The following is a 27,309-nucleotide window of genomic DNA, read 5'->3' as shown; positions in this document are numbered from 1 at the left end:
AAGGAGGGCCCCTTCTTGGCCCCTCAGGTGGCTGCCTCTCCAGGGGATTTCTCCCACTCTGGGCCTCTGTGTTGGGGGCCCTGCATCCAGGCCAAGTTTCACCGGCTTAGCCCTATCTGGGGCTCTGGTGCCTTTAAGATGAGGAACTACTACTGCCGGAAGCTTCCAGGGACCTGTGCTGACTTGGAACGGGCAGGAAGCTCCAGGTCTGTCTGAGCAGTGGATCCTGCCAGCCTCACTTCTGTGGCTCTGGGGAGCCTGTCTGGTCCTACTAGCCAGGAGAAGCATGTCGTTAACTGTTTTCCCAGTGAGGTCTTCCAGTCCCACAGATGAGGCTGGGCAGAGTTCATGACCAGAAGCATGTTTCCAGGAGTTTTATCAGCTTTGACACTAGCATGTTCTGAGGCAGGCTCACATATGCGCTCGCTGACCCCAAGTGTCCAACTCCAGAAATGCAATGAGACCCTCAGGCCTGTAGGCTTGGAATGCTCTTCCCCACCCTCCTCTTCCCTCTTTCCTTCCTCTCTTCTTCTACTGTCTTTCTCATGATCCTTTCTCCTGTTTTCTTTTCCAATTCAACTTGCTTTTCTAACTGATCTTCCAGTTTGGTTTTCCAACTTGTTTTCCAGCTTGAGGGTGGTGGAATTCTAGAAGTGATTTCATGCCCTTGGTAGCCCTTTTCCTGCAGAGCAGTTGGTCAGGGTTCCTGGAAGTGACACATGGACTTGGCCCTTGGTCTGGGTTCAGAAACGTGCCCAATAGGGAGGGTCAGTGCCTTTCTGAGATGGAGAGCCTGTGAAGAACTGTAACCCAAGCTTGTTTAGAAGTTGGTGACGGAAAGTGTTCCTGTATGAAAAAAATCACTCCCCAACTCCCTCTTTCCCCCGGGGGTCCTCCTGTGGAGGCTACTCCTCACCTGCTTCAGGCCACAGCATGGATGTGGCCTGGCTCCCCCTTGTTCTTCTCTCCTTCCCCTGCCCAGTAGGCGTCTGGCACCTTGATCAGCTTTGTGGCAGTGTTGGGTGAAGGTAACCCATCCACAGAGGGGCAAAAGCACCCATTGCCATGCCTCGCAAATGAGTCTTCTTTGGTGGCCCCCCACCAGCACTTGGGTGCAGTGACAGTCGCAGACGAAGTGTTTTCTGTGTTTTGATCACATTCCAAGGGCATTTATTCTTCCCTTCCAAGTGTCCCATGTGGTCAGGATCTGGGGACTTGAGTGCCTTGGGCCACATGGCCCACTCCATGTGTGGGGCTTATGAGCACAGCCACACATCCTGCTGGACCGTGATGGGGGAGCTCTGCACAGGTTGGGGGACATCCCCTGCCCTGGCCACGGGACATGGATAGCGGCAGGGTGAGGTCTGGCGTGAGCCAAACTGCCTAGTTTCATCCTCTGGCCCAGATAACGCACTCAGAAGAGATGGTGGCCAGTGCTGCCAGTGGCCAGTGCAGACACTTGCTTCTTCAGCCACGTGACATCATCTTCTCTTGGACACGACTCTTAGGGAAAAGCCATGACATCAGGCTGGCAAGGAAGGTGGGGGGTGGAAATCCTACCTTTCTGGAATGAGAGTGCCCCCATGTGCGTGTTCTCACCGAGTCTCTCCCCGACCAAGACCCCCTCCTAGGCACTGCCAGAGGCTGCACCTTGCAAGGGTGTCACTCACAGACAAGCGTCTTGCTCACAGCCACAGAGGCTGGCGGCTGCTGTGAACCTACCACCCTGGCCACTGCCTACAGCGCTAAGCCCTATGTTCTGCAGCTAAGAAGGAACAGGGAGGACTGTCCTTGCAGAGGGTGTCACAGGGCCTGGGCCTCAGTGCAGAGTGCCGTGCAAAGGACTCCCTGGTCCTCACAGTGTAGTTCAGAGGGCCTTCTTGAGCAGCTGGAGCCTGAGAACCTCAGGCCACGTGGAGACGCAGAGTGTCAGAGCAGGAGGTCCCAGCAGCTGGGGTTCATTTGAACAGGTGATGCTTACCTGGATGGAAGTGGTGGGTGATTTCTATTAAAACACAGAAGCCTCCTTGCCCCAGATGTGGGTTGAAATGTGACCTCACATGACTGAGGTGGGGGACATCATAATCTCAATGGAGTCTGAGTCACCCCAAAGCCTGACAGGAGGGAGATTGACCCGTTGACCAACTGCCAGGCCAGGGAAGAATTGATGGGTGGCCCTTGGGGCAGGGATGAGGAAGGCACCTCGAGAAGGTCTGAGGGGCTGGGAAGGAGGCCCCTGGGCATCTAGCCCCTCTGTGTTGCCATGCCAGCCTAATGGGGGTGGCACTGTCGGCCCGTGGACATCCGGGAGGAGGATGAAGAGGAAGGGCCTTGGGCATGCCAGAGCCTGGGCACAAGGCAGCTTCCACTGATTGACAGGCCAACTTCAATGTCTGTGTCCTGCCCCAGCTGGTGCTCTGCCCCGCCACCGTCTGGGGCCAGTTTTCTGCTGAGGAATGGCCTTGGCTCCACAATTCTCTCTCTGTGTGAGGATGAAGCCAGAAATGGCAGATAAACACCAGGGTCCTGCTGGGTCACACAGGATGGAACTGGGCCCTCATGAGGGACAAGGCATGAGTGGCAGGCCCATCCTGGAGGAGGCATCCTGAGGACCACCTGCAGGGTTGGAAACCAGTGCTCTGATGCCAGCAGAAATCGATCCATGTTTCATCACTGGACGCTCAGGGAAAGATAGCTCAAGCTGGTGTATTAAAGGGGATTTCTACCTTCGACATGATATATTCACCAAACATTTTGGGTGTAGAGAGTCAGACTTTTGCATTCTGTGCCTCCCCAGCTCCCTTTCACTGGTACCAGCCACCTCTCAAAAACCTTGGGTGTTTGCCAAGTGGGGGTGATGCCCCAACATTGCCAGGGCTGGGGGTGGTGTGTCTCAGGTGCTCAGTACAGCTGTCTGTGAGCAGAGGCGGTCCTTCTCCAGCAACCTCAAGGAGGATGAGCCGGTCCTCGGTGCTAGGTTTGCATTCTGAGAGCACACTTAAAGGCCCACAGGTGTTCTGGAGCCTTCTCATCCAGCCTGGTCCATTGCAGGAGGTCAAGTTGGGAGCCCACCATCCTGCAGAGGAATGTGCTCTCCCCTGGCCCTCCTGGTCCCCCCAGAGAGACTGGGTGCCAAGTTCTGAGACCTGGAGGTCATGACTATGTGAGACCTCAGTGGTGGGGCTGTCAAGGGCCGAGTGACTTCAGCGGCTCTGGTCTCAGCCACGGTGTCCTCCACAGGTGCCCCACGCCCGGCTGCGATGGCTCAGGCCACATAACGGGGAACTACGCGTCGCACCGGAGGTGAGCCTGCCCCAGGTGCCCTGGGCGCCGGGCCAGCAGAGTGGGGGTCTCCTTAGGCTGATGAAGTTCCAGGCCCCAAGTGACACATTAGTGCCACTGCACCCCAGCCTGTTTCTTCCCTCGAGTCTGAATTGTCGATATTCTGGCCAGAGCTGGGGGCCACTTCCTGGACGTGGCCTTGCTGCCCACAGAGCCTGAGGGGTGGAGGGAGGCAGGTGGGTTGAGAAGTTGCTGTCCTTAAACCACTGTGGCATTTTTTCCTCTTGTGAAACCAGCTTGTCAGGCTGCCCTCGTGCCAAGAAAAGCGGAGCCAAGGCTGCACCTGCGAAGGACGACAAGGAAGACCCTGAGCTGATGAAGTGAGTGGGGGGTCCTGCTGGCCGCCTGGCTGCCGTGCAGACTTGGGGTTTCCCTGTATTTTATAATTTTAAAAGCTCCTTCTAGACTCTATTTGCTTTGATACAGCTGTGACAATGCCCATTTTACAGACGTGCTCAGGCCATGCATAGGGACACCCTTGCAGGTGGGAGCCAAGTGCATTATGTGGAGGACACCTGCAGGCATGGGCTCCTGTCTGGACTTCTCAGGTCTGTGGTGTTTGATGGGCCAAGAGAGGCAGAGTGCCCTGCCGCCTGTGCACCCAGGGCATCTGGGCCTGGGCCTCAGGGCGTGGGCCACCCTGGGCATTCACAGGCACTACAGCCTGCATGGCTTCTGGTCTGGTGGGAGGGGTCAGTGTAGGAGTCAAGGAGGAGAGGGTGGTTAGAAAGACAGGGAGCCTTTGAATTGTGTGTATCTGTGTGTCTCCATGCCTCTGCAGGGAGCTGATGTGCAGTGAGGGGGTCTGGGAGGGTCACTCCGAACTGGGACTCGCCAGTCCTCTTGGGAGGAGAGAGACACCCTGGGCCTTAAGTGAACAGTGTCCCTGACCTCTACTGACCTTCTCCCTGGGGATTGCTGCCCTGTCATGAACCCTGACCCGGACTCATCTGGTGGGGCTGGTATCACGGCAAACTTTTCCTTCCAGAAGGGACCCTGCCCCTCAAGCTCCCCACTTGCAGGTGCCACAGGTTCAAGCAGGGTGACCCACCACCCAATTTGCCCAGGACTTTCAGAGCTGACATCAGGTAGAGCAGGCAGTGGGTCCCACTGGGGCAGGCGAGGACTGGAGGAGAATGACTCTGGCTGCCTGGTGGCCCAGATACTGGAGTAGTTTGGCTGGGCAGGTCCACGGGAAATAGGTCTGCCATGACAGCTGGCACTCACCTCTGCAGAGGGAGGGGCTTGACCTGGCCAAAGTTGTGCTGGCTTCTCCAGGGAGATCAGCCCAGCTGTGGCCCAAACATCTGCTGGCCACAGAGAACGGGCCAAATTGACCAGTGTTATGCCCTTCAAAGAGGACGGCCCCACCAGCTGTTTGCTGTAATAAGGCAGTGACTTGTTTATTTAATTTATACAGTAAAACTGTAATGAATACTAAATCAAAAATGCAAAATACTGGTTGTTGGTATTGTGAATGCTGCCTACCAAATGAGAGGGTGGATAAAGAATATTTTTTTCTTCCAAGAATCTAGGAATTTGCCTGTGATCATATAAACGCATTGCTGTTATGGATTTAGCAGGGATCCTGCTGGTGTGATAAGTGAATTGTGCTGCATTTGCAAACGATTAAAATCAAGATCAGCATTTTTCACATTAACTGGGAAAAATGGTTTTCCTCTTCCTGATGTGCTGTCAACTTTGCTTTTAAAAAAAACTCGAGAATTTGCAGCCAAGTGGAGAATGTGACTTCTAGAAATAGTTCAGCATTTATAGGATGGATGAAGTTTCTAATGGCTCCATGGCAAGGGGAAGAGGCCACCCATGTAGCGCCTCTGTTTTATAGGACCTCCTCCCTAGCCATAAACTTTACCCATATTTATAATTGATGAGCGTCTTTACACAAGTGCAGACAGCAGCAGAAACTTTAATCAGTGCTCCAGTTCCTACTGCTTGAAGTGACGTGGCTGGCAGGCACTGGCTGTGATGTGTAAGGGCTGGTGGAGGCAGGATCCCTTTTATGATATCTTGTGTCTGCAGCTTTTGAGATTAAGTCGGGTCAGTGCTTTGTGGTAAATCCCTTTGGCCACAAGTAGATAACTGACCGTGAAAGTCTATGGAGGTTCCGATGTGGAGGTTGGGAGCTGCATGTCCATCACCGTGGAGAGACCGCACTGTCCCCGGCTGTGCTGGCACTTGACCAAAAAGCTGTGCCTCTGACCGGGGGTCCCCTGGGTGTGCTACACGACTTAACGAGAGGTCACCTGACACTGAAGATTTGGACCCAGGGTGTGGAGGGAGAGACAAGCAGTGTTACTGCAGCATGTCATGATTACACTTTCTGGGGGCGCCTGCAGCCCCTCCTGAGGTGAAGGCTAGGGTTCTGCAAAGACAGTGGGAAAGCAGAGCCTAGGTTCACCTGTGTGGTGACTTGAAGAGGCTCCTCTCACTTTTTGATCCTGCGACATCAGCCTCACAGGCACCTCAGAGGGGCCCAGCCCAGGAGTTCTCTAGAACCCCACAGTTGGGATGTGTCCAAGTGTGGGGGGTGGACATAAACTGGAACCTCCCCAAGCCCCCCGCAGGGTCCCTGATAGTGACTCTGTTCTGGACTGGGGCTACGGTGGCCTTGGACTGGCTCAGTGGACAGCCCTCATGTCTGGGCCCACGTGGCTGGGCTAGATAAGAAAGAAGAGCGAAGAGAGGGGACAGATGAGGATGGTCCCAGCTGAGGAGGCCACTTCTGAGACTGAAAGGTTGCTGCTGCAAGCCGTGAATGACGCCGGGATTCGTGGCTTCCAGAGGAGAGGAATTCGATCGGCGCCCAGAGATGAGGCTTGATCACTTGGAGTTTTTGTGTAACAAAGTTTTACTTAAGTATAAAATGGATAGAGAAAGCGGCTGACACAGACATCAAAGGGAACAGAAAGAGTGCCCCCTTGCTAGTTTTTAGCAAGGTGTTTTATACCTTTTGGCAAGCTGCTAATCAGATAAAAGAAATGCCTCAAGATTGAGAGTTGCACCAGGCCCCTCTCCCACAACGTGCATTTTGAGATAGAATGACACAAAGGGAGTCATCCCTGGCCATAGAACAATTGACATGAATCTTGAAGAAAGACAGATTTCCAAGCAAAGACATAATTTCATTAACACAGCTTAAAACATATCCATAAGAAAAACGCATTGGTTAGCTCAAGGTTTGAGATAAAGTTCAGTTCAGGTGGAACCAGGTGTTGCGGTGACAACACAGGATTAGAAGAGAAAAATAAAACCGTCTGCCACTTGAAGTTTATTTCCTCCTGCTACTTGGGGACCTCTAGCCTTCCTACCCAGGCTGTTAACCCTCTCAAGATGAGGGCAGAGTGTGGGGGCCGCCAGGCAGCGCACCACCCCCAGCCTTGCCATCTCTGGGGGCTTCCTGCCTCTGACTTGTCTGTATCCCAGGGACCTCTCTGTGAACTGGGTCCTCTGTGCCTTTTGGGTCTGCGGCTGTAGAAAGCGTTGACAAATGGTTAGTGCTCAGAGCAAGCTCCCAGCAAGTGGTCTCTGGGGTGATACAGAAGTGGTGCTGGCAGCAAGGTCCAGGTGTGGACCAGGAGGCCACCAAGAGTCAGCTCCAGGCCCCTGGATCCCTGCTGCTGAGGGACAGGGAGAGAAGGTGGCTGCTGACCCCCAAGCAACACAGGGGATGTAGGGGACCCCAGCACGTCTCAGGGTGTGACTTGGCGGGCTCTCTGGGCTCCTCCTCCAGCTCCAGCACCCAGTGTTCACCTCTGACCTCTCTGCGCCCAGGTGCCCGGTTCCAGGCTGTGTGGGGCTTGGTCACATCAGCGGCAAATACGCCTCTCACAGAAGCGCGTCCGGCTGCCCGCTGGCAGCTCGGAGGCAGAAGGAGGGTTCCCTCAATGGCTCGTCTTTTTCCTGGAAGTCCCTGAAGAATGAGGGGCCCGCCTGCCCCACCCCGGGCTGTGACGGCTCCGGTCACGCCAATGGGAGCTTCCTCACCCACCGCAGGTGATTGTCCCCACCCCCACCCTTCTGTCACCCAGGAGAGACCCCAGCTGTGGGACTGTGGCAAGGCTCCCAGGGATTGTGCCAGGCCAGGGTGCAGGTGAGAACAGCAGTTTCTTGAGGAAAAAGACCCAAATTGATGGCCACCTGAGGGAAGCCATGGAAACCTGCTGGGACCACGTGATGGCCTGTGTGATGTGTCACCCAGGTGTCTACTGTCCTAAGACCCCTTTATACATCCCATGGAGTCCCTCTGGCAAGAGACAGCAGAGCCCTCCTGTGTCTAGAACACACTTTCTTAAAGCAGGCTGAGGCTTTTCCTGAAAAGCATTGTCACAGCTCACGCCCTGTCCCTCCTACTGGGGTTTCTTCTCTGAACTTGGGGCCCAGGTCCTTCCTTGCTCTACGAGGGACCCCTCCATGCCTGGGCAGTGGGCCCAGGCAGCACTGGTCAGCTCCGACCTGCCCTGATGCTGCCCCTGGCGCTGAGGGTCTTGCCCCAGCAACCCTCTTCTTCCTCTCTGTGCTGGGAAGCCACACCAGTCACTGCTTGGTCCTATCAGAAACCTTTTTCCTGTGTTATTTTTTTGTCCTCATCTCTCCACCTTTAAGATTAATTAGCTCATTCATTCCACAAGCCATTGCTGAAAGCAGTCTCTGGAGAACAAGATGACAACCAGCCCTCCTGGAGCTGAGTGGTCAGGGCAGGTGCAGAGACAGACTTCAACAAATATGTTATTAGTTTGGCAAAGGACACTGTGGGGAAGATAGAGCAGGCAGGGGTGAGGAGGTCTTTTCTGAGAGGTGGTGCTTGTCCCGAGCCTCTGGGGACAAACCTTCAGGGCGGGGGTCTGAGCTGGGAATGGCCTGTGCTGTTGGAGGAGGAAGCTGGGGGCCTGGAGCCAGGACTGGGACACCAGGGATGAGTGACAACGCTCCAGAAAGGATAGTCCTCCAACAGCCCAGCTCTCACTGGGACTTGTGACCTTAGACTGGCCTGTGAGGCATGACCTTGAATTGGTCTTTATGCATGACCTTTGCTTCCAGCTTGTCTGGCTGTCCCAGAGCGACCTTTGCAGGAAAGAAGGGAAAGCTCTCAGGGGATGAGGTTCTTGGCACGAAATTCAAGACGAGTGATGGTGAGGCTGCCCCCTGCACTCCTTGCATGTGGTCTTGGGACCTGAGTGGGCGGGTGGTTTAGGCAAGAGATGGGTCGGGAGGCAAAGCCCCTCCTGGAGTGAGTCGTGGTGGAGATAGAGCTCTTGAGCGGAGCTGCCAGGGCCCCTCACCTTGGCTCAGAACCTCTGGCTGCCCTGTGCCCAGCATGGCCATCATAGCTCTAGCCTGGGGCTTAGTAAGCCCTCCTGGCAGCACCAGAAGCCATGTGCTTGGGGAGTATGGACCTGTGTTCTCAGGATTCATGAGAGGGAAGCGGAGGAAACCAGCACCATCTGGAAAAGCTTCCATTTTTATCTTAGCAATTAACACTTGCCCAGGAGGTATCTGTTTTCCCACCAAGACCAGGGCCTGGAGGCACACAGCTGACACGCAGCCACTTTCCCAGTCTGAGATGTGGGCCACGAGCCACTGGGGCTTCTACTCTGAAAGGGCTCCCCAGGCCTATCTAGAAAGCAGGCCTTGACTGACCCCCTCCCCACCTTGTGAGAGCCACAACTGAGCTTTCTCTCTGGGGTAGTGCTGGACAACGACGAGGAGATCAAGCAGCTGAACCAGGAGATTCGAGACCTGAACGAGTCCAACTCTGAGATGGAGGCCGCCATGCTGCAGCTGCAGTCCCAGGTGGGTGGAGCCGCCCTGCCTTGCCCCCACCTGCCCTCAAACCCAGGATGTCCTTCCCATCCTCCCTCTTCTCTTCTGGGTTGGGGAGTGCCCAGCCCCTCATCAAGGTTCTGCTCAGCATGTGCTCCACCCATCAGAAGCCCTGAGGTGCTGGTAGCCACCATCCTGTTGGTTAGTAGGAGCAGAACCACAACGTGGGTCATTAGAACCTGACTGGAGCTGGGTTCCAGCCCAGCACGGCCATACACCAGCTCAGTGACCTGGTGGACCTCTCATTCCGAGTGTGCCTTGACGTCCTCCCAGGCAGATGAGGATAATATGAGAATCTGCCTGATTCGGTTGTCATGAGACGAATGCATTTCTATAAGGAAAGCAATTTGCATAGGATCTGACCCAGAAGAACTGCTGTGCTGAGGGACAGGGATACAGATCGCCTTGCATCTGTGTCCTATCCTTGAGTTTCCCAAAATGAACACTCAAATAAAAAAAAAAAATAAATAAAATAAAAAATAAAAAAAACCCACCAAACCAAAAAACAGTGAAATTCTTATTTTGAAAAGAACATGCCCTTCCTTGACTGCTGAGTGGGGGCCGGAGCAGAGATAAGGGCACAGAGGAGCAGCTGCGCATGGCCATGTCCCCAGGGACAAGGAGGTGACCTGGCCCTATGGGGTTGGAGGGTGGAGGGGACCGGGGAAGTGTGAGATGCTGGAGTCCATGTGTCTTCTGTGGCCCCTCCTTTCTCTGGCAGACGGGCTTTCATGCCGACCTCCTCTTACCCAGAAGCCGGTGTAAAAATAGCACCAGCTGATGAGGATCAGCAGGGATTTCTGTCCTGCCGCGCAGCGTCTCCCCAGTTCAGAGGCAGTGGAAGTGGAGAGGGGGTACAGGGGCTGTCTCTGGGCACCGAGACGCCCTTCTGGGTGGCTTTCCCCACATTCTTCCCTGCCGTTTTCCTTCTCGAAGTCCAAGGCACCTCCCAGTGTCAGCACCCTTGGAAAGCACCTCTGGTTTCTCTTTATTGGCCAGCACCCACCTACTTATAGAGAGATTATTCACTAGTGTCCTTTTGTCCAGAGTCCCCTTTCCCCTCCAGGGAGTTTTGCGTTGTGTGCCCTGCTGGAGAGCTCGGGCAGGGAAAGCAGGCTCAGGACCTCTGCTCAAACCTTTTAAACCCAAAGGCTTGTCACTGGGTAAGGAGGACATGATGCTCCTCCCCAGCCCCTCCTAAAAGGGCTTAGCGATGGCCTGAGGTGCCATCCACGCTGATGAGCTTGCCTCTGCCCAGAGTGAGGCTGGGTGCTGCCCTCCCAAGCATGTCTGCTCCAGGCCAGGCCCCGGGGTGGCCTTCTTGCCCACCTTGCCCACGGGGCTCTGACACTCTGGGACTCATGTGGTGCCTGCAGCACCCAGAGCAGGTAAGACTGCCCACGGCCATCAGCCCGGTGGAGTTGTCCTCTGTCCTCTGCTGTTCCATGTGGAAGCCTTGGAGCCCCGGGAGAACTTTCAGACTCCCTCCTGACGCCCTGTTGGGTCCAGAGAAGACATGTTTGTGCTGGAAATCCCAGGATGGTCTTTGGTGTGCTGGTGCAGTCAGCCGAGAGTGGCAGTGGTCTGCTCTGCTGCCTTCATAGTTTTGATGAGGCACCTGGCTGGTCTTTCTGGTGGGAGATGTTCCACAATGTGGGAACAGTGTTTCCACCACAGAGGAAGAGCAGGAAGCCAGTGGTGGGCTGGGATGTGAGCCCAGTGCCTCCTTCTGTGCTCCTCTCCACCCCACAGGGCAGCTGGGCTCAGAAACCCATGGCCCCCCAGCCCCTAGCTCAGTCACTGTGTCCCCCCCTCCACCCAGGGACCAGGGTGCTGCCAACCCTCGCTGTGGCAGGGCTCCTGCCTCTTTGCCCTCTCCCGGAGGGACGTGAGATGGCCCAGTGGGCATGCCTGGCCTGCTCCCAGGAGAACACTCCAGGCGGCAGCTCCCGTCTCTGTCTGGCAGATCTCGTCCATGGAGAAAAGCCTGAAGAACATCGAGGAGGAGAACAAGCTCATCGAGGAGCAGAACGAAGCCCTGTTTCTGGAGCTGTCGGGCCTGAGCCAGGCCCTCATCCAAAGTCTTGCCAACATCCGCCTTCCGCACATGGTAAGCAGTTAGCAGCCCTGGGCCTCCCTAGCTGAGCTGGCAACTGTGTCCTGGGGCTTCGGGGAGGGCAGGCACCCCTCTGCCTCTGGGAGGGCCCCACCCTGGGCAGATTGCTGCCCACGGCAGCTGTCACGTCCTGGGCAGCCTGTGCCGTGGTGGTCTCAGCCCGAGTGCTGCCTGTGGTGGGTCTGTGCGCTCATCTCTGGCGGCGTGGGCTTCCTGGGTCTGAGGCTCCCCCATCCACTCGCATTGCTTCTGGAAACCCTGGGGCCCCTGCATGGATGGGCCTCGCTAAACCAGTTGTGTTCTCCAGGAGCCGATATGTGAGCAGAATTTTGACGCCTATGTCAGCACCCTCACCGACATGTACTCCAACCAGGAGTGCTACCAGAACCCCGAGAACAAGGACCTCCTCGAGAGCATCAAGCAGGCCGTGAGGGGCATCCAGGTCTAGGCCTCCTTGTGTGAGGAGCCACCATGCTGACTCGGGGCACCCAGGGCACCCCGACTCGCCTCTGTCTTTTACCTCCCTAGCCCTGCCCTCCCAGTGGAGATTCCCACTCACAGTGACTTCTCGTTGGCAGCCCAGGGTGGCCTCGGCGAGGGGGTGGGAGTGTTTAGCCAGAGGAGTGCCTGGAAATCCTCGTCTCCCTCGATGTGACGCACGCGCCAGGCCAGAGGCCTTGACCTCTCAATGTGAGTGCGGGGCGTGAAGTATTACAAAGTGATTTATTTTTGCTTCTGAAAGCTCGAAGTCTCCAATGGAAACTCACGGACAAGGTTCTCAGGGAAGTTTTGGAGCTGCAACCACAGTATTCCTTTGTCTGTCAAGGCCGAGAGGGCAGCCTGGCCGGGCGGGTGGTGCGTGTGACGAGTCAGCCTGGAGTGGCCAGTGTGCCCACGCGGTGAGGCCGCTGTGACAAGTGTGTTTCCTGTTGTCCTTTGATTCACTTTTATGTTAAGCGTGGAAGAGAGCAGCGTTCCAGAGGGTAGGTTAGGAACAGGCCTGGAGGAAGCTGGCCCGGGACCCCCTGAAGACAGCGCTGGCTCCACAGGGAAGCACCTCTGGTGGAGCCTGCAGACCCTGTGCTTGAGGTCAGGCTCCCTCAAGGCTGCAGCCTTTAGACCCAGGTCGGGGTCAAGGTCAGGGCCTCTGGCTGTCTGTGTGCCCACCTGGCTTGTGACCCACCACTGCCCATCACCGGGTCGTGGCTGAGCTTTACTGAGGTGGGGGAAGTGACAGCAAGGTCAGGGGATAAATTCCTGACTGGAGACCACCAAGGTATCACTTCTTTTTAGATCCATTCGAGATTCAAAAGAAGATAAATTTTGGATTTAATGTGTTAAAAACACAATGTTCCTAACATGTAAATAGAGTCCAAGCCAACTGTGACTGCGATTCCAAGTTAGTATTTAAAAGTAGAGAAATTGCACTTCCTGGAAGAAATGAGAAAGTAGTTAGTTTAATTATTCTGTAAATTATTTAATTTTGTCAAAATGTAAGTATTTATATTCACAACCTCTTATGTTAATGTTGGCTATTTATTTAACATTTTTATTTATTAATTTTATACTATTTTACCTAGATCCCACACCAGGACATATGAGAGGGAAGTAAATGAAATCAAAGCAAACTTAACTATTTGACTATGAGAAGGGCCACAAAAAATCTTGCTGTAACTTCTAGTTATGATTTTAATGCAACTGAGTTATTTTTTATATATTTTGTTATTTATTCTTTTTAATAATGGAGTTTTTAAAAAGTATTTTGTAACTGAGGAATTTTGATAATTTGGGGATGTTTCCCCTTTGGTCCAATGGAAAGAAAGACTTTTTGGTTCTCTTCATCCCTTTGGCTCCTTTTGTTTCAGGCACGGACGACAGCAAATGGCATTCTGTGTTTATTGTTTATTTAAGTGTAGTGCAGCTGTGTGCTCTGGCGTGTCTCTTGTGTTGCGTCTGTGTGCCGGTTCTTGATGGCTGAGTCCTATCGCTGTGAGGGGCGCTGGCTGCAGGCCGCCCTGAGCAGCTCCCGCTCTCGGCTCCTGTCCTCTGACGGCTCTGATACTGTGATCCTCCTTCCTCAGGAAACGCTGACCCCACAGCACAGCACTTCTCAGTGTGTTTGCAGGGTGATTTCCTAATAAAAGTCCACTCTGACTGTGAGTGGGAGCCGTGTCTGTGGTGGGGACGCCGACTCGGTCCCGGGAGCTCAGGGGGTCACCTTCCTGGAGCGAGGGCGGTGGGCGGGTCCTCCGTGTGCACACGTGGGAGCCACGTTTCCTTTGCGGAACCGCCCTCCCCGGAGGGCTGAGTCAGGGACCGCTCATGTGTGAATCGGGGGTTTCTCTTAGGGTCAGAAGAAGTCTTCCTGCTGGCGTTGTTGGCCTGGGGGGTGTGAAATGAGGGCTGCCCCTGGCCACCTCTCCTGGCTTCAGGAGGAAGCCCTGTGCAGGCGAGAGTTTGGATTTTCCGGAGGGAGGCAGAGTTGAGAGGAGGGGAGAGAAAAGTGGGAGGAGGAGGCAGAGCCAGCTCTCTGGTGGCCTTTTCAGAGCTCCTGCATTCAGCCGTCTGTGAAGGTGGCTATGATGGCAGTGGCTCCTCACTGCTTTACACTTTTGTGTCAGGTGTGGCTCTCCCAGGTGAGACTCAGGTTTGGGGCTTCTAGTCAACATTCACCCTGAACTGTCAACATGCACTGACCTCCCCGGGCATCTAGCTCTTGAGGGCAACCTGGAGCTCCCCAACTGACCTGTGAATAAAGGGAGACTTTTAGGAATTCTGGGCCTTACTTCCAAGCCCTGTCCAAGTTGGACGGTTGAGGGTTTGGAGGGCTCCAGCTGCTGGCTGTGGGGACCATGGAGGGGTTGTGTGAAACCTGTGCAGCCTTGAGGAGGGGCTCCTGGAGGGCACAGAGGATTGGCGGTCCAGGTCCTACCCATCCATGTCAGCACCCATCCATGGCTGCTGGGGTGACAGCATTCTGGGGCCGTGAAAGTTGGCTGCCTGATGGCAGGTGACAAGCAGAGGCCAGGACTGTGGAGGAATGGGCGGATGGCCACGTCCATCCTGCAAGGCCATCCTGCATCGTCCTGCTCCCACCCTCTCCCAGGGCTCCGCCTGCTCCCTGCCAAGCGTTTAGTGGGCTGCTTAGCCTCCTAACTCTGAAATGTTGCACCTCAGGGGACCCATCTCCCTGCCCCCAACCCCGCACCAGTTTAGCCAGAACCTCTCCCCAGCGCCATGGGGCGTGGCCTCAGCACGTACTTCCAAGGCCTCCAGCAACCTGAGAAGCACCGATGCCTGTGGAGGCGACAGTGGGCAGGTGCAGGTGTGCTTGCCACGCTGGTCCCCAGCCGGCTTCATCGCGGGGTCCTTTGCCGGTGGGCTCTGCGAAGCCTGATTGGTCTGAAGACCCGGGAAGACAGCATGACTGGGAACAGGGCCCCGGAGGTCAGCCTCCAGAGCAGGTGAGTGTGCATATGTAGGGGGATCAAGGGGCTGTGGGGGGTGGGGACAGGGCTGGAGCGGGACTCCCTCCACTAGCCACATCTCAGTAAAGACTTCTGTGCGTAGCTGGGGACAGGTGGGCCACGGTGAGAGGGCAGCCAGGGAGAGATCAGTTCCAAACATAGCTCTGGACTGGCCCTGGGCCTGGGCTCCAGCCAGGATGGACTCAATTTTGCCCTTCAGGGCTGCTCTGGCCCACGGCTGGCTGGGTGCACCAAGGGTGTGCACCTGGAACGTGGGTGGCACCCCCTGCTGTGGGATCCCGGAAGAACTCTCAGAGAAGCTGTGTGTGGGATGTGGCTGGTGGGTCGGAGGAAGGGCTTGCTGGAGAGGAAGCACTGAGCATCTTGAGCATGGATGTTGGTGCGTAGGACCCTGATATTGAAGAACTATGGCACAGAGGAGGCTGCTTGGTCCTGTAAGACCTGTAGGTTTTCCCAACTTTGTTTCGGTTGCCAATTCTGGGATGTACTAGGGAGCCTGGTCTCGGGGTTCTGGGTCCTCAGTATCTTTCCTTTGGAAGCTCTTGGCTTCCATCTACCACAATGTCCTGGGCTTCTAAGGGTTTGTCCCCTGTGGGGTCAGCAGACTGACCTTGAATGGGGCTCTGCCTTCACCCACTGGTGTCTGTGCCTGATGCTGTGGGCAGAGGGACCACAGTAGCGCCCCTGGCTTCAAGCAGATGCAGCATCACCATGATGCTAGAAGGTTGTATAGTTCTGCAGTCTGATGATGACATTAGCTATTCACCCCCCAAAAGCTGCTTCCACCTCTTGCTTGGAGGGTCTACCTCCAGGCTGGGGGAGGGTCTTGGTGTCATTGGCATATGCTCAGGACTTATTTTTGGTATGGGGACCTCATCCATAGCCAGGCCTCCTCTCCCAGCCTGCAGCCCCTTCTTTTACACTTTCCAGAGAGTATAACTCAAGACTTTATCTGGAGGGAGGGGAGCATTCCCCAGTGCCAGTCATCTTTGTTACAGGCCCCCTCTTCCTTCTCCAGCATCACCTGAATCTGCCAGTTCCTGGCTTCCTGAGGAGTAGATGGCCTTGGAACTGAACTTCCCACACTCTGGCTGTAATTCAGCCTTTGGGTCTAGAAGTCATTCACTACACGTTTGTGTGTTTTGGCTTCTAAATCACATTGTTGGCTCCTCTTCCATCTTCCCATTCCTGCCAGTTTATACCTTAAAAGCTGTAAGTTTAGCCAGGTCTTGAGAGGATGCCAAGGTAGATAGGTGAGTCTACCTGCCCTCCTTACCTGGACCCACAGGTGGAGAGCACCTGGCTGTGTGTGGAGGCTGCCTGATTGCAGGAGAGACTTTCTCCTCTTCACCACTGTGCCACTAAGGCTCATGGCTCTGTAGAGGCTGTTACAGCTGTGGGTGTGGAGGGTTCCTAACACGGGGCAATATAGGTCCAAACTTGCCATACAGGTCAGCCAGTGTTATAGACGCTTCCTTTCTCTTTGCTCCTCCTTCGAAACGGTAGATGGCTTCTCTGACAGAACTCCAGTCCCCACGTCAGCCAAGTGCTTGTCAGGTTAAACCACACAGGGGGCCAGGTGACCCATGACTGTAGGCATCCTACCAGTGCTGGCAGCTGGCCCTTGGGAGAGGCCCTGTGGTCTCCTCTGTCCCCCAACCCTCTGCCCCCACTAGCCTCTCCCCTTTCCCTATCCCCTCATGTCAAGGGGGTGTGGGCCACTGAAGTCTGGCCTCTCCCCTCCTGATACGTTTTATGGCTCCCCATCGGTCTCTGGGCCCTCCTCCAACCTGTCCCCTTGCCCCTGCAGAGGTGGCCCTGGGTCACCCCCTGGCCTCTGCCCTCTCTTTCTCACCCTCCCTACAGCAGTGTGCCATGTGCAGAGAATGCCTGCGCTGTTCCCCGAGCCTGCCTTTCCCAGCCTAGCGCTTTCTGGGTCTCCACTTGAATATCCCACCTGTTGCAGGAGGGCTGATCAGGGTGCCCATTGTCAGGCCAGAGTGGGCAGGGGGATGGCTGCACGGGGCAGCAGGAGGGCCCAGGGCCCAGGCTGTGAATTAGGAAGATCCAGCTGTGCCCCTCGACACCTTGGCTAGGGGCAGCTCAAAAGTGGGAGCCACACCTGGCAGAAGCCCCAGGGTTAAGAAATCTCCAGACCTGCTTGGAGCATCAAGCAAGAGACCCTGAGCCTAACCCTCCTGATAGGGGGCTCCAGGGTGAACTCCAGCCTCAACCCCCCGCCTTCTGGTCCCTCCTTCCAGTTGCTGAGGGCCTGAGAGGAAAGCAATCAGTGCTTCTAATTTGTAAATAGCATTGGTTTAAAATGTGAAGGGGGCTTCCCTGGTGGCTCAGATGGTAAAGAATCCACCTGCAATGTGGGAAACCTGGGTTCGATCCCTGGGTTGGGAAGATGCCCCTGGAGGAGGGCATGGCAACCTACTCCAGTATTCTTGCCTGGAGAATCCCCATGGACAGAGGAGCCTACAGTCTATGGGGTCACAAAGAGTCGGACACGACTGAGCAAGAGTGGCCACAGAGAGACAGTGTTTGTCTCCCTTCACCTTGAGCTCATAACAGATTGGGTCTTTTTTCCCAGGATGAGGAGAAGGCTCATTACAGATCAGCATGTCTGTAATGTGGCCTGAGGCACCTGGATGCCCCAGGGTAGTGTGGGAAGAGCCAGGTGGAAGCTGACCTCTGTGTTTTGGACAAAGACGGTGATGTTGCCTCAGGCAGCCCCGCCTGGACATAGGGGGTCTGTGGCTTTATTTCTAGGTTCACACAGTCCATGTCCTCCGAAGGGAGGAGGGCAGACCGGCCACATGTTCTAATCTGCTTTCTGGATCCTCCTGGAGAGGGTCCACCTTCGTTGTAAGCTGGGGATGGTGGTGGCCACCAGGCAGTTCACATCTGCTGTTGGAGTGGGCTCGTGAACAGGAAGGCCCAGAGGCCCCTCCTCTGTTGTTGGGTGAGAATTCACTGTCACTGGAGTGACCATAGGTTTCCCACAGAGTGGCCAGGCTTGTCCATGAGGCGGTCTCCTCCAATGCACATATTTTTGGTCATAAGCAGAGAGGAGTAAGACATGGTCCTTGCCCTGGGACCACATTTTCCAGAACTTTCCTGATCACTCCAGAACCATCTCCACACTATACCCTCCCTGGAAGCCCCTCCACATTCACGTTGTTCCTGGAGGGTACGGTGGCCTCCTGGCCTCATCCCTTGTGCTGACCTTGCGTTGCGGGGAAGGTCTGTCCTGCGTGATTCCCACCAAACTCAGGTCTGAGATCATGACTAGACCTACATACACGTTTCCTTTGTGAAGTGCTGAGTCTTGGGGCCTTTTAGAGTCCAGAACAACTTGAAATTGAGAAATGACATGTGCGTGTGCAGAGGGTTTCTTTACCTGGTCCATGGCCCTCTCCAAATTCTTCAGTGCAGCAAGGACATGTCCCTACTCACAGTCCCCATGTGTCCTGTGATTATGACACTAGGAGCAGTCCAGACCCTGAGCAAGTCAACCCCTCTGTATGGCAGTTTCCTTGTTAGTTCAGGGGGTGTACAAGCTGAGACATGAGTTCACTGCAGTGGGGACCAGGCCATTCTGAAACATTTGGATGCCCCAGCCCTTCTATCTCAGGTCCCTGGGAAGCCAGCTCAGAGGTATCTGTGAGAGAGGGTAATAATGGTGGTGGTCTGCTCCAGGTCTCAAAGCTCACCCCCTGCCCACAGAGTTTTGCCCCAGAGGCCATCCACACTCCTCACTCTTGCTGGAGGTGCCCTGGGGGCAGTGTCCACAAGGCTTATGCACCCCTGGGTAACCAGTGGTGTTGGGGCAGGCGATTCTACTGCCCCCCCCCCACAACACCCTGCCATGTGTTGGAGTTGTGGGTCAGAACTGGAGACCTTCAAACATTGTTCAGTCACTTGAACCCTTTAAATGGAGTGTCACCTGGAGTCTCTGAGCTGCTCTGGCAGAGGGTGAGGGTCAGGACTGGTGCGGTCATGCGGAGCCAAGCACAGACTTCATGCTCAGTGGGTTGGAGGAGGGCCCAGGAAGCATATCTGGACAGGTGCAAGGAACAAGACATGGAGATGAGTTAGGAGTGCAGGGTGAGATCCTCTCATGGGGAGTCCTGGTTTCTGATATGGTTCTGTCATGATTTCTTGTAACATCTTATGAAAAACCCAAACCAACTTTTTACATTACACAGGTGTCAGCTCTCAGGGTGTGAGTCCAGGCCCACCTCGTACCTGGGGACCTTGAGCAGGATACTTATGGCCTCTGTGCCTCAGCTTCCTTCTTTATAAATTGGTCCATAGCACATGCTGCTGAAGGGGTGTGGGAGGGAGTGATGGGAGCCCAGACCCCAGGCCACACACCACTTCTGACACTCTGTGAACACCTCTAGCCCACCTCCCCTTCCTGCAACCCCGTCAGCACCAGCCACCATTCCTGGCTCCAAGGTCAGACCCCTGCTGTCTGATCACCGTGGCCAGCTAAGCTCAGGGCTTGCAGGTGCCACCTGGGGCAGTGCTGTGACCACAGGTCACCACCGGGTGACCACAGGTTGAAGGTGCCTGCTGCCGCTGCCCTCCCCTAGTACCAACAGCTGCAGTCAGAGGTTCTGGAGTTTGCTCTCTCCAGACCAGCCTGTGACTCTAAGGCTCTCCCCTCATGCTCTCCCCTCAAGCTTTCCCTCTCATGAGTCACAAAACATACTGGGGGGTGGCTAAGGGGCTGGCTAAGGGGGAGAGGACCCTTGAACCTGGGAACAGCATCCTAAGAAATGGGGGTGTCAGCTTCTTGGGGGGGGTGCTTCCACCCCAGCGGTCCTGCAGACAGGCTTCTGGACCCTGGTCTGGCATCCCTTCTGTGGAAGGACCCGGTTCTAAGGTTCTCCAGAGAAACAGAACCAAGAGGTAATGTTTGTATCAGCTGTGTCTCGTTCTGTAAGCTTACATTTATATCTGTGTATCAAGAGAGATGTGTTTTCAGGAACTGGCTCACAGAGTGTGGGGGTGTAAGTCTGAAATCTGCAGAGCAGGCCAGCAATCTGGAGACCTGGGAAAAGGTGATGTTTGATGGCGAAATCCCTTCTTCTGTGGTCCCAGGAGCAGGGGATGGGGGGTGGGGATGGGAGTGGAGGGGTAGGGAAGGATCTCTGTCTTTGCTCTTAGGGCCCCAGATACATGAATGAGGCCTTCCTACATTTTGACAGATAATTTGCTTTATTCAAAATTAACTGATTTAAATGTTAACCACATTTTAAAAATATCCTCACAATAATACCTAACTTGTATTTGACAAAATATCCGAGCACCATAACTTAGTCAGGTGGACACATAAAAGTAATCATTGCAGACTCCTTCTCTGTGCCCAGACATTTCTAACCTTTTTTATGGTGGTTTAAGATGAGATGTTATTTTTCAGAATCCCTTTCCAGTTATTTTACATATGTGAATACATGTAAGTTCACCAGTATTTTCAGATCAAAATTAAAATGCGGTGACCTTATAGTACAAAGAGCAGAGAAGTTTCGACTCATGTCTAAAACTGTGGTTAATTTCACTACAAATGGCTTAAAAGGAGGAGGATCAAAATTTTTTTTCTCTTCACACAACCTACTTTGGATGCTTTCAGCACACAGTGGCGACGCCTTGTGGTCAGTTTTGCATCTTGTCATCGCTGTGGCCTGAAACCAGGGTGTGGACCCCTTCTGCCTCACTTCTCTGACTGCCAGAGTCAGGAGAGACGGTCCAGGTGTTAACAGCGTTAACTTGGGCTGTGGTCCCCACCTTGACCACCCACCTGCCCCCTGCAGTGAAGTTTGATGCGTCTGTGGGCAGTAAACTCACTTAGAGGCCCAAGATGCCAAGAGTAGGTGATAGCCCTTCCTTCCTTCACCTGAGGAGATGTTGGAAGTGAGGCTGGTGGCTGGGGGGTGAAGAGTGGGAGGCGTGTTTTAGTTACTGTAATCGCAAAAGCAATTCCACCCCATAGTAAAAACAGACACCACCACAGTAAGTAAGAGGTGACATCCTTATCCAGGACTGAGGTGCACTAAGAAAATAACCTTACATATTTACCCCCATAATTATCATTTCTAGAGCTCTTCATTCTTTTGTGTAGATCTGTGTTTCCATCTCTTACTGCTTTCGGTATGAAAAACTAGCTTTATCATTTCACGTGTGGGTCTGCTGCTTCTAGCTTTTGTATTTCTAAAAAAAAAAAAATTATCTCCTTAAAAAAAAAACTAACATACTTCATTTTTGAGAGTAGTTTTAGGTTTACAGAAACATTGAGGGGGTAGTATAGAGACTTCTCATATAATCCTCTCTTTCCTGCAAACAGTTTCCCCTGTTATTAACATCTTGCATTTATGTGGTACATTGTTACAACTGATGTACCAATATTGATACACTATTAAAGTCCACAATTTACATTAAGGTCACTCATGGTGTTGTACATTCTATGAGTTCTGACAATGCACATGCCCTATAGCCACCAGTATAGTATCACACACAATAGCTTCACTGCCCTAAAAACCCTGTGTGCTGTTTATCCGCCTTCCCCCACCCCACAAGGGCTTCCCTTGTGGCTCAGCTGGTAAAGAATCTGCTACAATATGGGAGACCTGGGTTCGATCCCTGGGTTGGGGAGATCGCCTGGAGAAGGGAAAGGCTACCCACTCCAGTATTCTGTCCTGGAGAATTTCAGGGACTGTACAGTCCATGGGGTTGCAAAGAGTCAGATACAACTGAGTGACTTTCACTTTCCCCTCACCCCATCCCTGGAAACCACTGATCTTTTTACTGTTTCTACAGTTTTGCTCTTTCTAAAATGTCATATGATACAGTATGTATGGAACCACACAATCTGTAGCCTTTTAAGACTGGTTTCTTTCATTTCGAAATAAGCATGTAAGGTTTCTCCCTGTCTCTCCATGGCCTGGTAACTCATCTCATTTTAGTGCTGAATAATATTCCACTGTCTCAATGTACCACACTTGTGTACAAAAACTGGCAATTATGAATAAATTGCTATAAACATTCCTGTGCAGATTTCTGTGTGTACACAAGTTTTCAGCTCCTTTGGGTAAATACCGAAGGAGAAACCGCCGTATCTAATGATGAGACTGGTTTACTTTGTAAGAAACTGCCAAAGTGTATTTCAAAGTGGCTGTACTATTTTGTATTCCTACCGGAGATGAATGAGAGTTCCCAGGACTCCATTCTAATTAGCGTTTGGTGTTGTCAGTGTTTTGGGTTTTGGCCATTGTAACAGGTGTGGAGTATATCTCATTATTTTAATTTGCATTTCCTGATGACATAGGATGTTGAACATCTTTTTGTATGCTTATTTGCCATCTGTATATCTTTTTTTTGCTGAGTTGTCTGTTCAGGTCTTTGGCCCATCTTTTAATTAGGTTGTTTAGTTTTTGCTGCTGTTGAGTTTTAAGAGTTCTTTGTATATTTTGGATATAAGTCCTTTATCAGTTATGTGTTTGGCAAATAGTTCCTGTCTGTGACTTATCCTCTCATTCTCTTAATAGTGTCTTTCACAGAGCAGAAGTTTTGAATTTTAATGAAATCTACTTTATCAGTTTTTTCTTTCATGAATCACGTCATTAATGCTATACATAAATATCATTGCCAAGCTGAAATTCTCCCCGATTTTCTTCCGGAACTTTAAGGTGATGACTGTGAGGTTTGTGTGCAGATCCACTTCTGTGTGTGTTTCAGCTGTTCGAGGACCATTTGTTGAAAAGACTGCCCTTTCTCCATCGAATTGATTTGCTCCTTTGTCAAAGAACAGTTGACTGTGTTTGTATAGGTCTTTTTCTGGGCCCTCTATTCTGTTGTGTGGACCTATTTGTCTATTCTTTAATCAATATCACAACTGTCATCATTAATCATTACTGTAACTTTAAAGTAAGTCTTAAAGTCGATCAGTGTCAGTCCTCTAATTTTATTCTACTCCTTCAATATTGTGTTGGATATCCTTTTTTTTTCCTTACCACATAAACTTTAAATCAGTTTGTTGATATCCACAAAATAGTGTGCTGGGATTTTGATTGGATTGCATTGGATCTACAGATCAACGTGGGAAGAATTGACATTTTAACAACGTTGAGTCTTCCTACCTGTAAATATGGAATCTCTATTCAGTTATTTAGGTTTTCTTTGATTTATTTAATCAGAGTATTATAGTTTTTCTCTTATCCATCTTGTACTTTTTTGGGTAAGATTTATACCTAAGGGTTTTTTTTTGGGGGGGTGCTAATGTAAATGTTATCATGTTTATTATTTCAAATTCCAATTGTCCATTGCTGGTAAATAGGAGAGAGAGATCTTTTTAAAGAAAAGATTTATTCATTTATTTTATTTTTGGCTGTACTGGGTCTTCGTTGCTACTTGTGGGCTTTCTCTAGTTGTGGCAAGCAGGAGATACTCTAGTTTCAGTGTGAAGGTTTCTCATTGTGGTGGCTTCTTTTGTTGCAGAGCACAAGCTCTAGGCGGCTCGTGGGCTTTAGTAGTGGCCGTGCATGGGGCTTAGTAGTTCCGAGGCATGTGGGATCTTCCCAGATCAGGCACTGAACCCACGTCCCCTGCATTGCCAGTTGGATTCTTAACCATTGGGCCACTAGGAACATCCCAAAGACAGATTTTTGTCTATTAAAATTGTATTCTGGAACCTTGCTAATATCATTTATGACTTTAGGAGGTTTTTATTTGCTTATGTTTAATAGCAAATAGTTTGGTGTGCATTCTATGTAGACAATCTTGTCATCTACAAAGACAATTATTTCTTCCTTCCAAATCTGTATTCCTTTTTTCCCCTTTTTCTATCTTATTGGATTTTCTAGAGCTCACAGTACAAGTGGTGAGAACTTTCTTTCCTTACTCCCCATTTTATGGGAAAGTATCTTTTCACCAATAAGTATGATGTTGGCTGTGGTTTCTTGTAGATGTTCTTTATGAAGTGGAGAAAGTTTCCCTATAATTCTAGTTTGCTTAGAGTCTTTATAGTGAATGGGTATTGGATTGGTCAGATGTTTTTCTGTGTCTATTCAGTTCAGTCGCTCAGTCATGTCCGACTCTTTGTGACCCCATGAACTGCAGCACGCCAGTCCTCCCTGTCCATCATCAACTTCTGGAGTCCACCCAAACCCATGTCCATTGAGTCGGTGATGCCATCCATCCATCTTATCCTCTGTCATCCCCTTTTCCTTCTGCCCTCAGTCTTTCCCAGCATCAGGGTCTTTTCAAAAGGTCATCAGGGTCAGCTCTTCGCATCAGGTGGCCAAAGTATTGGAGTTTCAGCTTCAGCATCAGTCCTTCCAGTGAATATTCAGGACTGATTTCCTTTAGGATGGACTGGTTGGATCTCCTTGCAGTCCAAGGGATTCTCAAGAGTCTTCTCCAACACCACAGTTCAAAAGCATCAATTCTACGGCGCTCAGCCTTCTTTATAGTCCAACTCTTACATCCATACATGACCACTGGAAAAGCCATAGCCTTGACTAGATGGACCTTTGTTGACAAAGTAATGTCTCTGCTTTTTAATATGCTATCTAGGTTGGTCATAACTTTCCTTCCAAGGAGTAAGCGTCTTTTAATTTCATGGCTACAGTCACCATTTGCAGTGATTTTGGAGCCCAGAAAAATAAAGTCAGCACTGTTTCCTGTTTCCCCATCTATTTGCCATGAAGTGATGGGACCAGATGCCATGATCTTAGTTTTCTGAATGTTGAGCTTTAAGCCAACTTTTTCTCTCTCCTCTTTCACCTTCATCAAGAGGCTCTTTAGTTCTTCTTCACTTTCTGCCATAAGGATGGTGTCATCTGCATATCTGAGGTTATTGATATTTCTCCCAGCAATCTTGATTCCAGCTTGTGCTTCCTCCAGCCCAGCGTTTCTCATGATGTACTCTGCATATAAGTTAAATAAGCAGGGTGACAATGTACAGCCTTGACGTACTCCTTTTCTTATTTGGAACCAGTCTGTTGTTCCATGTGCAGTTATGTGTCTATTGATATGATCCTAAGACTTTTTCTTCTTTAGCCTATTGATGTAATGGATTACTCTGAAATGTTAAATAGCTTTGCATCCCTGGCATAAACTTTACTTGGTTGTAGTGTGTAATTCATTCTATGCCTATTGGATTAAATTTGTATATATTTGACTTTTGTGTCTATGTTCTTGAGAGATATTAGTTTGTGCTTTCTGTTTCTTGTAATGTCTTTGTGTAGTTTTAGTATTAGGGCAATTCTGCTCTCCTAGAAAGAGTTAGGAAGTGTTACCTAGCTTCTGTTTCCCAGAAGAGATCATATAACTGGTATCATTCCTTCCTTAAATATTTGGTAGGTTTCACCAGTAGACCCATCTGTGCCTGGTACTTTCTGTTTTGAAAGGTTATTAATTATTGATTTAATAGATGTAGGACACTCAGATGATCTATATATCCTTGTATGAGTTCGTTAACTTGTGTCTTAAAAGAAACTGGTTCATTTTTTAATTATCACATTTGTAAGCTAGGGTTGTTCATAATATTCTTTTATTATCCTTTTCATGTTAATAGGAACCATAGTGATGATCCTTATTTTGTTTCTGATAATTAATAATTTGTATCTTTTTTTCTTGATTAGCCTGGCTAGAGGTTTATCAGTTTTATCAAACTTTTCAGAGACCCACCTGTGATTTCACTCATTTCTTCAATTGATTTGTTTTCAGTTTCATTTATTTCTGCTCTGATTTGTATTATTTCTTTTCTTCTGCTCATTTTGGATTTAATTCACTCTTTGATGTGTCAACCCCAGCCTATTGATGGTAATGATCTCAGCTAGGAATGCCTTAGAACTTTCTGGGTGTGTATTACTATTAGTGAGCCCCAGAGACATCCCCTCTACTCCTGCTACTGGGGCAATTGTGGCTGGACCGCCCCTTGTGGTTCGTATATGATCACTGGATGCACTTCAGTAAAAACCATGAGGGAATTCTGAGAAACAAGATTTATCACTCACAGGTCCTGGAGGGTACATAACAAACCTCAGGGTCACATAGCAAGGTCAGAGTGGGAGAGGGAGAGCCTGGGGCTCTGTTTTACTACGGTCTGAGAGTGGAGTGTCTGGGATTTCATGGGGTCACTCCCTATGGTGTGCACCCCGACCCCTGGGACCAAGAATAATCCCAGCTTACCCAACTACTGATTGAGTCTGGTAGCCTTGGCAGCGCACTGACATTTCTTTTATAGACGGGGAAACTGTGTGGGCTGGATGCTGTCAGGAAGCAGGGGCATCTAAACCAGTGATACCAGTGAGTGGCAGGGCAGAGGGAAGCTCAGTTGTGCTGACAGAGGAGTGGGGCTCACTGCTGTGGGGTGGGAGAGGGCACGCTGGTGGCACAGGGACCTGGTTTTGGCCTGTGCCTGGACACAATTGTGACATGGCCTTTATCACAGTGCAGCTCCTCTGCCAGATGTCTGTGTCCAGGAGGACAACCACGGGGCCTTGCTGTGAGTTAGGCCAACTCCTGCCATCCGGGCTGCTCCTTTCCTTCTTGGAGGGCATGCTAGTATCCACTGCAAGGAAATAAGCTCTGGAGGGTGCTCAGCATGACGCTCTACAAAGACTAATACTGATGGTATGTTATCTGTCATATATATTAGGAAGACCCCTGGGCTCTGTCCTGGGCTGTGAGATGTGAGGGGGGAGGCCAGTGAAGAGGCCTCAGTAGTAGACACGAGGGAAGCAAGACCAAAGCAGGGTGGGGTGTATGGAGGGGTATCTGCTTCCCAGCAGGGAGAGGTCAAGGATGGCTTCGGGGCCTCTGTTGCAGACAGCCCCAGGCACTTGGGGAGGAAAGGCTCAGAGGGCTAGTGTGACTGTCACAATGCTGGCAGCAACCTCAGGGTCGCTGATTCAGGGCTGTGGACCACCAAGGGCAGCAGGCCTTCCCTGGAACCATGGAAAGTGGTGAAAACTATGCTCCGACTGGAGCTCAAGTCTGGGGAGGAAAGTGGGGGCCGGAGGGGCTCAGACAGCAATGCCTGTAGCCGTAGAATATATGGGTAAGATACAGGGTTGTGTCTAAACAAAGGGTTCTGTTGCTAAAAACTAGTTGGAAAACCTATGTGAGGTTTGTGCTTAGCAAAAGTAGGATAGAGGCAGATCTCACAGAGTCTACTGGGAGGGCCAGGCAGGTAGCCCACAATAATGGGTGGCATCAGGGAACAGAAAGCCCCAGGGCTGCATGGGTGGCTGGGGGAGGTAACCTGGAGGATCTGCTAGTGGGCCAGGACGCTAGGGCAGGCCACTTCTGAGACGCAGAAAGATCCTGACTGACGCGGGGACAACTCTCCCAGGAAGGGCTGATCAAGATGCAGCGTGGGTGAAGGCGGCAGTGAAGCCAGTGGGGGTGAGTGAGCAGGTATGGGAGTGGACCCGTCGCAGGGGTGGGCACGCCAGGGGCTCCTGGCCACTTCAGCTCTCCCTGGCCTGAAGCCATTGGACTTCTCTT

General features: G+C 51.8%; 1 protein-coding gene across 3 annotated transcripts in view; it reads left to right on the top strand.

Annotated features, from left to right (window-relative positions):
* Positions 1-13,459, top strand: part of MYT1 (myelin transcription factor 1) — a 62,803-nt gene extending 49,344 nt beyond the window's left edge. For all 3 annotated transcript variants that reach the window (XM_043479010.1, XM_043479011.1, XM_043479009.1), the window contains 7 exons: positions 3,241-3,303; positions 3,579-3,662; positions 7,135-7,356; positions 8,401-8,492; positions 9,050-9,153; positions 11,150-11,293; positions 11,607-13,459. In XM_043479010.1, the coding sequence (XP_043334945.1) occupies positions 3,241-3,303; positions 3,579-3,662; positions 7,135-7,356; positions 8,401-8,492; positions 9,050-9,153; positions 11,150-11,293; positions 11,607-11,747 (850 nt within the window). In that variant the 3' untranslated portion in view covers positions 11,748-13,459. The remainder of the gene's footprint in view (positions 1-3,240; positions 3,304-3,578; positions 3,663-7,134; positions 7,357-8,400; positions 8,493-9,049; positions 9,154-11,149; positions 11,294-11,606) is intronic.
* Positions 13,460-27,309: the final 13,850 nt, after the last annotated feature.

This window comes from Cervus canadensis, chromosome 10 (genome assembly GCF_019320065.1).
Source record: "Cervus canadensis isolate Bull #8, Minnesota chromosome 10, ASM1932006v1, whole genome shotgun sequence".
NCBI classification, from domain to species: domain Eukaryota; kingdom Metazoa; phylum Chordata; class Mammalia; order Artiodactyla; family Cervidae; genus Cervus; species Cervus canadensis.
The sequence above is the reverse complement of the archived record's forward strand: the minus strand, read 5'-3'. Positions and strand labels throughout refer to the sequence as shown.